This window comes from Haliotis rubra, unplaced genomic scaffold (assembly GCF_003918875.1).
Source record: "Haliotis rubra isolate DU_JTF1 unplaced genomic scaffold, ASM391887v1 Scf1073, whole genome shotgun sequence".
Classification (NCBI taxonomy): domain Eukaryota; kingdom Metazoa; phylum Mollusca; class Gastropoda; order Lepetellida; family Haliotidae; genus Haliotis; species Haliotis rubra.
This window is the reverse complement of record NW_025764974.1, coordinates 29,202-42,238: the sequence shown is the minus strand read 5'-3', so window position 1 is coordinate 42,238 and position 13,037 is coordinate 29,202. Positions and strand designations below refer to the sequence as shown.

The window sequence follows — 13,037 nt, the reverse complement described above, 5'->3', positions numbered from 1 at the left end:
ATCACCCTGACTGTGCCAGGATCGGCGCAAACCCTTTCTGCTACATCATCATGATTGCAGGAACTCCAGCACAAACGCACAATAAATTATAGCGTAAACCTTCCCTCTGGATTATGGTTGCCTTAATTCTGTGGTTCCCAGTCATATACAGAAAATAAAATGAAAAATGAAAACCCTAAGTCATAGCTATCCCTATTGGTATGCTTACTTTCTTAACCCCAAGAGTTACCTCCTCCCTTGACATGATGTCATCCTATTGTCTGTTTGAAAACCTCACAATTTTTCTGTATGCACTACAGTCAACACTTACAGAAGTGAAGTGAAACATTTTCAACTTTTTACACAGCCTTCTGCACTAGATTCATCATAGTAGGTTAGTGGTGTTTTATGATTTAGTCCGACGGACAATCATTATTTATATTATTTTATGTTTTATTTTGTTTTATTTCCCGCCCTTTTTCCTTAGTTTTTCAGGAAGATATGGCGAAAAACAAGTGTGTCCAATGCCAAAAGTTCATGCCCGATCTTGACCCTCATTCCTTATGTGTAGCATGTTTTTTGGGTATCCCATGCACATTAGTAGATCGCTGTTTATTATGTTCAGAATTATCTGAAATTGAATGGCTCAATATGGTTACGGCTAGGTGTCAGTCCAAGAGACGTAAATCTTCTCCTGGGGCAGAATCTAGTAAGTCTAAGAAATCTAATCCTAGTACACCATCTTCCTCTCAAAGATCAGATTCTAAGGCAAGGTCTAAATCTAAATCTGGGTCGAAATCGACTCAGCCTCAAAATGACATGTCGGCTATGGCAGAATTATTCTCCTCCTTTAAATTGGAAATGCAGGCCTCGGTTAGCCAGTCTCTGAAGGATATGGAAGTGAGAAATGAAGCACGATCAACTCTCTGCAGAGGATGTATTCAGGAGGATTGATCACGGTGACATGGCTAATTACAATACTGATTGTTTCCATGCAGGGCTCATGCCAGTCCATCTCTCAGTACCGCCAAGGGCTATAGGGTGCTATGCCCGGGAAAGCCGGTACCACCTACTGTCCCAACCGGAGAGCCATTCCCCACTGGGGATAAGCCTGGGGCTTAAGTGACGCTTCACACGGTCGGCTTTGGTCGGCTCCAGCCATGGTTTGGTTGTTGATCGGCAATCCTGCCAGGCCTATTGTTTCCAGGAACAATGCCCCCTGTCACACCAAGCCTGCTACCTTTTACCACGCGGGGAATGGGCTTCAGTCGGATTAGCGGCATCGGAGCACGGCTTCCCGCTTTCAACTCCCAACCCACTGGTAACCAACAAGCCTCCACATGCACGGGTCCTAACGGTGATGGGTTGGGGCTGACGCCAGCCATGGCCCTAGCGGTATCTGCCACGGAAGCGCCGCTGAATACATCGATACTAACAGGCCACCGATTTTGCCACTGGTCCCTGACTTGTCTGACTCGACAGTACCTCCTATTTATCTGTTGTCTCAACCTAACTTTATTATGAAGGAAGGGTTGCTCACAGTCCAACCCTATGGATACATCAGCCGGAAGACTTTTCCCCGGGTTGGTCTTTTTAGAAACTGGAATTGATTCATGATTTATATCCTACCACGCCCGCCAAATAGATGAAACGGAGCGGGAAATCCCTGTAGAACTCGGTGCTTCCAGGTTGCCTACTCCCCGAAAGGTTACTACTTAAATAATCTCTCCTCATTCTTCGGCCTTGAAATCATCTCTGATTCTACAATGCTAATACAGTAGAACATGGTTATAGCAACACGGATATAGCGCATAAAACGTAATATAGCGAACAAATTTAAAAGTCACGCCAACAGTCCTTTATAATATCATTACAATTATATGTGAATAACTTGAACTTCGTGAGTAGCGAATTAACGGCTATAGCGAACTGATTTACTACCCCAAGACCCAATTAACGACGTGATTAGCTTAACTCACTCAGCTCAGCCACTTAGCGGTACAGTATACATCAATCTTGTTGGCTGTGAATCAACATTGATTGATGGTCATTAATTAATTAACAAAACAAACATATCGTGGTTTAACCCATTCAACAACCGCTTTGACGCTGGGACGAGGACGGTATCCATTGTCAGAGTATGATTGGCTGCCTTAGGTCACGGTCTGATTTTGACCAATCACGATCCTTATAGCAGACTGTGGCTTAAAAAGCGTCATTAGAAACCAATCTTTATCCAATAAAATCGCTTTTTACAACTGTGAAAATACTCGGCGGGTACAGTGATATTGTTGATGTTCCAGAGCTGTCGAATCGATACCAGACACCACACGATTCACTGCATGTTATTCATACTGCTTCGAAACGGAGGTATTCCCCGCTTGTTGTGTCATGTTAACGAACGGAAAGCCTGATTACATAAAAAATGAAAATATAAAAGAAAAAAGGCACGGGCATGTTATGACACAAATGGAAAAAAATCGCCACAGTTTTTTGATTCTTTCTGGTTTATCTGGACATTATAAATGTAAGCTTGCATTTTCATTAAAAAATAAATTTATTTAAGTTGTAGTTGTATTATTTCAATTTTATTATAAAATAAACTTCATATTTATCAACATGATAAAGGTAATGTCTGTGAATGTCTACATCTCTACAATCCAAGATGGCGGTCAAATGTGAATAACGAATGTAACGGATATAGCTTAACTAAATTTTGGTCCCTTGGAGTTCGCTATATCCGTTTCTACTGTATGTCCAGCTGCGCCTACCATTGGCGCCCCTACCCAAGCCGTTCAGAAAGCCATCTATGCCATCCATGACAGGTTTATACCAGCTAATACTCCTCAATTGATAAGAATTTTCCCAGCCGCAGGATTTTAAACCCAGGGATTCTTCCTTCAACTGCCAGCTTAAAGGGCAAGTGTACACGAAAAATTAACCTTTTGTCTTGCACGCTTTCTTCATAAAAAGTGTTTATCAAGTCGCTTTTATATCCAAACCCGTACATAAACCAGAAGTAACTAATTTATTATTTGGCGCTATATCAATTCATATTTTTCAACATTTTACCAAGAGTTCTATGTCCACAATAAACACACCATGGCTTATGTCCCTTGAAATGACGCCATTGGTGCCCAAACGATAAACGAATGACGCCGCCAGACCTTATTAGACCCATTTCCACGGTGTGCAGGTATAGGTGTGGTTCTTGTGTCTCGATGCGCAGGCTACTGTTTTAATCCACCTGTTGCTTGGCCGCCAGCTTGCTATGTGGGTCAGTTCTACACTGTAATGACGCTGCAGCTTGAAAAACGTGATACATTGTACTAAGAGTGTTACCACATAACCAAATTGTATAACATATACAAACCTGAGTCGGTCGCCTTCCAACAGTACCTTTTTTCATGAAACCTATAAAACGCGTATGCACTACATCTTGCTTGCCATCGGTGAATGTGCCGCATTCTACGCTTGTAACTAAAGTTCTTACATAAATCGCATTAAATATGTCAATCCTCTTCCACCTAATTCACTTTTATATCGATAGTATTCTACATCACGCAGATAAATGCAATTTGCAGTTTTGAACACTGTTTGAAATTCGTTTTTCTATGATAGCATCCGCTGATTGTAGATAAAATTTACTTGAAAATTACATGCAATCAGAATTCCGCCAGTTTTGACACATTACTAAATCACCATTCACCGCGCTTTATGTGAATTTATGGTAAAATGTCAAATTTTACTGGGAGAATTGAATTTAAAAAAAAAAAGATGTATCATTGTGATCAGCAGTAGTTTTGTTGTTGTATGATCGAATCACTAATGCTCGCTCTGAAACATTATCAATGAACCGAGAATCGCTGAGAATGTTTTGGAAAATACGAAACGCCAAAGTGAAGTTTCAGCCATATTACATAGTGTTTATAAAATCACGCCACATGTATGTCGGTTATGTTTCGGCCCATAAAATTCAACACCATCTTCCTTACATGAATCCCTTCGAATTCCTCATACAGTTCATTAAAATAAACTGACAAATGGACTTTGTCACCAATAATTTAAGTGTTTCAGTGAAATCTAACGAAATATATCGAAGATATGAGTTGCCGCCATGTGAAAGAATACTTCGGTTTGAAATGTATACAAAGCCAATCTCAGATTTTACACTGTGTATCCGTCATTTAACTTGTTGCATACAATTGCTCATTAGTTTTAGAACATGCATGGGAAAGGTATCGTGAGCAAGCGATAGTTAAATAAAACAGGTGTATGCCAATGATTTTCTAGATTCATCACAACATATTATAGTTTTTGAAAGCATGACGCCATAACTGATGACGCGTACATGGCACGCATCAACAATGACGGTACTTCTCTTAAATTCTGACTATTTCCCTTGGTCACAATGAAAACAAAAAGAAAATAACAACCAGCAGACTGTCAGAAGTTTCGACTACTTACATGTCACATTTATGCATATATCGCTGTTTGAAACAACTAAAATGTCCTTCAAAACTCGGTCAGTGAACACGCCATTTTGCAAAAAGTCGCCTCCCCGATAGTGATGTCATACGGACGCCAACATTGTTATACATATTTGGTATTTTCATTGAGGCTGAGGTTATGAATGAAAATAAACACGCACCAATCCGCCCTGCTGCTTACATTTTCTGTTCTTATGCTTCTTCGTATTTTCACGCAAATTTTTCATCGTGATTAATATCAGTATTATTATCTTTTGATTTGGGACTAGACAGAGACCAGTTTAAATTCAAGTGGCACCAATTACGCTGCATAATCAAAGGGCGGTAACTCTGGCCTGTTTTAGCTCCGCAAAAAAATACCCTCATATTGGCATAACATTTCAGCACTTATTTTGAGGGTTATAACTTACGCTGTAAGAAAAATGAGTGTATATTTTCAAACATTGGTATTAACTTATTAAAACAGTTCACTTTGATTCACATAAGAATAAATGCGGATTTATTCGTGTACACTTGCCCTTTAAGGACCTTAAGGACATTGATGTCTCCTCACGCATTATCCATAGGCACATTTTATCCTATACTTTAATTGGTTTGCCGCTGGAGTTCGGGCCTTATTGTCGCCACTGTTCCAGAATTATGAGGGTGTTAAGAAGGACACGTTAGTTTCTTCTGGTGACTGCAGAATAGGTCGCTATGGCGCATTCTTTTCTGATGTGGTTTATCAGACCGTGGCGGATGCTACATAACCAGATCTGTAATATTGGAAGAATTACAGCTATGGAAAGAACATCCAGGTTGAGTTCAGTTACGAAGTCTACCTGAGTCGCCAAGGAATTACTTTTCAACAGCCCCTTAATTCGGAGTCTCTGTTCCATGGAGAATGCAGTCAAGCCGATTCAAGCTAAGGACGCTGTTACTTCGCTGAATTTGAATCAAAGATTAGCTTCAGCCTTGTTTTCACAGAACAGAGGCAGATCCTCAGACTAGAACTAAGAGGGATCCGCCGCACATACTAATCGGTCGCTCTTCGCCTATCCGCCTGAGCCTTTCCAACGTTAAGCCTTTGATAGAGCATCTGATACTAGAAGTCACGATCTTCGCTTCTTCATTTGTTAACGCTTAGGGATTCCCTCTACTAGGGGCAGAGTAGAGGTACCAGTTCTTTTTGTGGATCAAGGGCAGGTGCTAGGAAGTTTTGACTCAAGTCCAACAATCCAACTTACTCCACCTTGCGATTTGGAAATGTCCTTCGACTTAGAGACAGATTTCGATTTTGTTCAACCGGTAGCTCAATCCCCAGTAGGAGGTCGTCTAGCACAGTATATAGACAATTGGAATCAAATTACTTCAGACAGCTGGATACTGTAGTCATAGAGAGGGGATTCATCAAAGTCTACATAATTTTACAACAAAATCAACATAAGATAAATGTCTTTCATTTTCTGTAATAGGAAGGAATGACTAGTTGAAAACCAAAATAATTTAATCAATGGATAACTGATAATGTGTTGATTGATTATTAACTGTTATCTTGCATAGTGGATTTGTCAGTTTTGTTTCTTTGTTAATTAACACCACACTCAGCAATATTCCAGCAGTGTGGTGGCTGTCCATAAAGAATTGAGTCTGGACCAGACAATCAAGTGATCAACATCATGAGCATCGATCTACGCAGTTGCGATACGATGACACATGTCAACCAAGTCAGCAAGCCTGACCATCCAATCCCTTTAGTCCCCTCTTCACGACAAGCATGGATTGCTGAAGACCAATTCTAACTGGACATTCATTGGTATTGCCAAAGGTGTTTATGTATGTAAGTGTACAAGAGGACTGGTAAATAAGTCAAGGTCTTGTCCCTGTTTGACAAAGATGAACAGCATATTTGTTTAAGTCAATATTTCATACTTCCAGGCACAGAAAGCTTTTCAACAATACTGTGAAGAGTAATCCTAGGAATCCCCAACTACCTGGCAATTTCACTGAAGTATTGTCCTTCCTGAATTAATCAAACAATTAATTGTTAGGCATCAGTGTAATTTTCCGAATTTTTTGGAACCAATCTTGTCAGACAGCAAAAGTCCAGAAATGCCATAACAGACTAGTTTTAACTCATCACAAACTACAAATTCAATGTGGTAGATGTCTTTATCATATACCTATCATTAAACCTTCCATAGTTTATCAAAACGTGTAAGCAATACTAATGATAACACAACAACTGATCTTTGGGGGGAAAAGGGTCAAGTTTATTTTAACTTGACAACATTAACAAATCCAAACATGTAATTAATCAGTACGAACACTGCAATTTTCTCCAAATCCCCAAAGATCAGTTAACTAGAAAGTACATACAAACTGAGCACTTGCGACACTCATATGCATTGGATCTCCAGTCACCTCTCAGTTTAATGAACGGTGCTGACAGTCCAGCTTTAAAGGCAAATGTGCAACCTCCTCGTCGGAAGGAATGTCCGCTAAAGTCATCTGCCTTGTATCCACATACAGTCAAGATTTTCTTGAGGGTACTCACAAAGGTATTGTAAGTCAGGCACTTAATGTTTCTATGATTGTCCAAGTAGGAAAAAAGTGGAATACCTTGTTGTGAGATGGACGGTGGAAACAGCTGGAGTAAGTTGTCTAGAGCTTTCACTGGACACAGGGGTGAGCCCGGAATCCAGAGAGTACTCTTTGTCTTGGTGTGTCTGATCACTATGGTTGCAGATTTTTTGTCATCAGACAAGCTAGCATCACACATGAGGAGACAATGAGAGGGTGTATCGCTCTCTTTCCGGGGCAACAATGTAGATTTTGAGGAGAAAGCCGAGAAGGCAATAACACAGGCTGCCCAGAATGCCTTATAGAAGGCAACAGATGTATCGATCCTGTTCCGAATCTCCTGCAAGATGTGAACAGTGATAGGCAACTTCTGTTTGGGTGGTACACCTTTCAACCGGTTGACACCCTGAGTAGGAGTTTATACTCCCAGTTATCTGTCGAGTTTGGGAGTCCAACTTCCACATGCATAAGGCGCACAACATTCACATAATTGGGGATACTGGTTGCTTTCAGTGTCCGCCCGAGAAACACTACATACAGTAGGATGGTTAGTGTATCCGCTGGCACAGGTCTCAATCAAAGTAGAGGCAAAAACGCAGGTATGCTGACCTCATTGATGAGTACGTCCTTTTAGTTGAATCCGCATAACAATGACTTTTTAGCTGCAACAATTCAGATCTAAGCAGTGTCCATTGTTCTCCCACTGGGCCTGCAAAAAAGTAAATGCCCTGTCAGTCATATGTTGGTCCCAGATCATCAGCATGGTCAAGGAATTACATGAACCACAGTCATGAGGTAATGCCTGAAGGTAAGGCAGTGCTTTGCTTAGATGACTAGGATCATGTAGTCGGCTCAACGAAATTAGAGCTCTTGGTTAAGGACACCAGGGATATGTCTAGCTGACAGACGGAAATTATGCACCGCCAACAGCCAAAACAAGTCACGAAGCCACGACATTGCAAGAGGATTACTGCAAGTTCCCTTATTGATGCTTTTGCAGTGACATTGTCAGTGTAAACAACAATACGTTTTTTTCGCCATCTCTTGCACCAGCTTTTAGCTGAAAGATATACAACAAATAGTTCTTTCAAGTTGATGTGTTCATTCGACATATTGGGAAAATCAGATTCCCAGCTGCAGTAGAACCAGTCATTCTTGTAATATGCTGCTTCACCATTAGAACAAGCATCAGTGGAGAAATCATGCACGGCGGGCACGAATAGCATCTGGGAAGCTGCAGGTACCATTATAGGTTTGGCAAAAGGTTATCCACCACTGAATATCTTTTCTAGCGGACTGTGACAGTCGCACATGATGTGAGCTAAGCCTTAAAAGAGTTCATGATATCGATTAGGCGAAAGAAAAGTAAGTCCACCATACACAACACGAGATGCCCAGTTAAGTTTTCCCACAAGCACTTGAAGTTCACGTTTTGTTGCTTTCTTCTTACTGGACCAGGACCTCAGAAGAACTTTCAACAAATCTAGTTTATCATGAGGTAATGAGAATGTTTTTGCCACACTGTCTATTTCAATTCCCAGAAATACCAGCTTCTGACACGGTGCTTCCACTTTTTCATAGTTAATTGTAAATCCAAGATTAACTAGCAGGTTAAGTAGGGTATCATAACCGTTTTGACACTCTGCTTCTGATTTACCAATGATCAAAAAATCATCCATGTAGGCAACTATCACAAACCCTCTACGTTTCATCATCTTCGATATAGCTGTGGAAAGACGATTGAAAACCTGTGGGCTCATCGAGGGCACGAAGGAAAGTTTTGTGTCCACAAAATAGTTAGGTATTATTCCACCTGAAAATGTCCATGATAACCCAGTAGCTGCATAGCAATCTGGATGTATGGGTACACTGCGGTAGGCATGTTTTAAGTCAATTTTGGCCATATATCCTCCGGGGGGTAGCAGTTTCAAGGCATTATCTATAGTCTCATATGTAAAGCTGGTAGTAGTAGCATGTGAGTTAAGGCTGTAACCAACTGGTCTGCTACAGTCATGGATCAGTCTTACCTTGCCATCACTTTTGGGAATGGCTCCTAAACTACTGATAATAGTCACAGGTTTTACATGGAAGATAGTTTCCACATTCAATTTCCTGAATAATCTGTTTCTCAACTAATGCTTTTGAATGTTCATCTGTAGCTGATTTATAGTTTTTACACCTAACAGGCTTAAGTTCTGCATCCTGAGAAATAATCTGAAAACCATTAACAACACCATCAAGGATGAATTCTGAGTCTTTGTCATTCTTCAGTTCAGCTTGCCAAGTTGGCAAGCATTTACCCAGGGGGCTATCAATACATGGAGGGACGAAAACGAGGAGGCACCTCCTTGTCCTTGTGATGTTCGAACTGTAGGTGTTTCTCATTGCATCCTGGTACAATGCATGTGTGACTGTATTTACAGTTTGGAAACTTACAACCAGAAGGGTGTTGGAAGTAAATGCATATCAGTTTCCCAAACTGATCTACTTGTCTGTTCCTATGATGAGGAGCTGAACTTGTGGGAGGCTTTCTTGTGCTTGGTGCAGTAGATTTCTTTTCTAGGTAGTAGAACATGTCATTGAAATTTACACAATTCCAACTTGTGCTACCTTCATCTGATAGGCGCCTTCTATGTTTGTCATCAAGTAACATTATTGACTGTGTGGTGTAGGTCTGCGCAAAGTCGCCAATCTGAGCAGTGTAATCCAGGTAAGATTTTACTCCAATCATGTCAGTTTTACCCTCATCGATCAGCTTGCGTAATATCCTAGCATTAGCAGAAATCCACTGAGATAAGGAGACTTGTTCTGGCGTTGGCTTAGAGTTACTTCTCATGAACAGCTTATTGTCACCCTCACTAAAAATGGGAGTTTCATCACTGGATACAGATGATTTTGGTTTAGTGATAAAGTCTGGTATCAAATGGGGTTTCTCACCTTTCCGTGATTTGTCCTTGGCACAGATCTCTTCTTCACATTTATTGAAGTTCAGATAGTCTTTTAAATGGAGATCAGACATTCCCTTTAGTAAGTCATTGAGTTCAACCATCTTAGACAAATCCCTAGTTGTTACTCCAGCACTGCTGTCAATATTAGTTCCACATTCTTGCTGAAATGTAGTGGTTGAAGGTTGCCGCAGCAATTTCACGGCTTCCAAAAGAGCATTACGTTGCCCAAGAGGCAGTTTCAGTTCAAGCACATCATCTGTTGATAATCTCAGTAAACACTGCTTTGACACAATTTCTTCCTTGGAAAGAATGTCCAGAGTAATGCTACTCAGTCCTGATAAAGAACCCCACTAACTGATACAGAAGGAATCTTTGTCTTCCATTTCTTTTTACTGCAAATTCTCACTGCATATTTTCGTCTGCTATGGTTCAAAGGTGACCTTGAAACTGTCATGCCCCTTAGCTCATTAACAAAATATAAACAAGGCCCTTAGCACCTTAATAAAAAGGGTTATCTCCCTTGGACCAGAGGTGAAGGCTGGGGAAATTAAGTTCCCAAGAGTTATGTCCCTTTACCTGCAAATCAAGCCTAAGTAGGTTAAGCTGTCAGTTTTAATATCAAATAAAATAGTTTTATTTTCAACATATATATGGTTCATTTTGCACATACAATACAGGTTGTAGGCATATGTCCATATTTACCATCCGTGCCGAAAATCCACATTAGCCAATAGATGTGGCCTAGTTTATTTCAGAGTTACATCCCTTGATGTGGTATATGATAAAATGGTTATGATAATACAGTTTTCCTTTCACCAGAAATATCTAGGGTTGGGTATCGCCAAAATTTTCGTATTGCGATATATTTTGATATGTTGGCGTATTGCAATATATTGTGAAAGTGTGACACATGGTTTAGCTCTTTCAACACCAGTCAACCAGAGGCTTTTACTGCCATGACACCGAGTTCCCAGAGACCCTGAGGTCATAGATGAGGCCTATGTTTATCAAGGAAAATATCAGCTTGTAAAACACTATTACTGCTACATGTCATGCACCATTTGAAAGGTATAATCCTAACATATTTATAAATATGAAAGTTATTTTTAATCATAGTATTCAAATAATACAACAGCAATTTAAATAAGTTAAGTTTTAATGAAAATGTAACTTAACACGTTATAATGTCCAGATAAACCATGAAGGAAGCAAAAAATGCAGCAATTTTTTTCCATTTGTAACATGTCATAATATCCCCTTATCTTTTTCTTTTATATTTTCATTTTTATGTAATCTGAAAATTATCATAAAAAGATGTCTTAAATAATATGTATGGTCGGCTATTTCCACTCGGTAACATGACACAACAGCGGGGAAATGTAGGCGGACTGCATGCTTGATGATGGGCCATTATCATGCCCGTTGTTAGGTGACGTCATAAGGAGTTCAGCTCTTGATGTTCAATCACCTACGGCTCGTTTTGACTTTGGTTCAATATTGATGATATTTCTGACTCACATTCGTCACATGTACCTGTGCCATTATGCACTTTCTTGCCGGTGCCAACCTTAATAATTGTACCATAAATTACAACATGCAGCAATGAAAACATCGACTGGATTTCTAATGTTGTTTAGCATTGAAAAAACCCTGTAGTGACGTCATATATTTTGTTCTATGACGTTTCTATATTTGTAAAAAGTGTGTCAGTGACCTCTGTCGTTTGTTGTAAGCAGTAAATGCTTCAAAACCGATACCGTTGTTTGTTTTTATTTCATTAAAAATTCTATCCATTTTTGCTATAATAACGGTAACACTATTTTTCAGGGCATTATCATTTGCAGAAGCCCTCAGTCTTTTCAGTTATTGAAATACCTCGGGCTTCTGCAAATGATAATGCCTAGAAAAATAGCGCTACCTTTAACATAGCTCTTTACATTGCATGGAATATGGTGTGCATGTCTGTATTTCTGATATATAAATCTGAAATGTATGTTAGTTTCAGAATAATTTGTATGTCATTTTACAAAGGAACAAAGTATTTCATTTGTTTCAGTTGTGTGACCCATGGCTTAATTTGTAACTGTTCAATAAGGAAAACAAATTGATTCAAATGTTGGGTACTCAGGTCCAAGTTGAGTCTGACCCTTCAGGCCATCGAGTCCAAGATTTTGGACCTGTGTGAGCCCTACATGGCAGATGTAGGCGAACTGCATGCTTGTGAATTTTACCTGGCACAAATTAAGTGATTATGGGAATAAAGAAGAAATTTGAATAAAGTGAATTAAACATTTGATATCTGAAATTGACTATGGCCTTCGCCCAATCAGAACATCATCCCAAAATGACACTAAGTTATGATTTGTTCAAAGATAGACGATTATTTCAGAAGTCGTTCTTAATATCATATGTTTAGCCTTGTTGTTTACGTTGATGTCCTGGCAACGCGTCCATGGTCACGGCCGAAACATTTTACATTTTCCATATGACTGCAAAAGAGCCCTGTATCTAATTTACATATACTGGAGCTCCATTTGTAAATATGTGCAGTGGTGTCAAACGACATCGTGAACTAGGCTTGGTTGATAATGTTAGGTTTACCTTGGTATTGAGACGCCATGTTGAACAAGTTTTCAGCGTGAGGATTCCAGACAGCACATCAATAAAACTGCAGCAAGCGAAAACCGAACTTGAAAACCTTGCTTGGAAAAACAGGGACACCAGCCAAAATGGAAAATACAATGTTTTCAAAACGCCCGTTCAGTACTTCTTTTGCAGATGAAAGCGGTCATATTTAACAGGAAATTAAACAGCGTCATCACTATCCTTTGCCATGGAGCACATTATGTTTGTTCATCTAGATCTATTAATGAATATTCTAAGATGCTTCGGTGAAAGATCAAAGGTGCCGACAGTGCAATACAGTATGCTTTACCACCATGTATAGATCTAGTGTAATAAAGCACACTTTCACCCTGAACTATCATAGTTACGGTAAAGTAACGACGCTTGCGTCCGAGTGCTTTACGTTATAATAGTTTAGGGCGAAAGTGTGCTC

The 13,037-nt window shown here is 39.8% G+C and overlaps 1 protein-coding gene across 1 annotated transcript in view; it reads right to left on the bottom strand.

Annotated features, from left to right (window-relative positions):
- Positions 1-12,686, bottom strand: part of LOC124280130 (zinc finger C2HC domain-containing protein 1B-like) — a 192,385-nt gene extending 179,699 nt beyond the window's left edge. Inside the window, exon 1 of the mRNA XM_046716024.1 lies at positions 12,581-12,686. Coding sequence (XP_046571980.1) covers positions 12,581-12,599 — 19 coding nt within the window. The 5' untranslated portion in view covers positions 12,600-12,686. The remainder of the gene's footprint in view (positions 1-12,580) is intronic.
- Between the last annotated feature and the right edge of the window lie 351 nt (positions 12,687-13,037).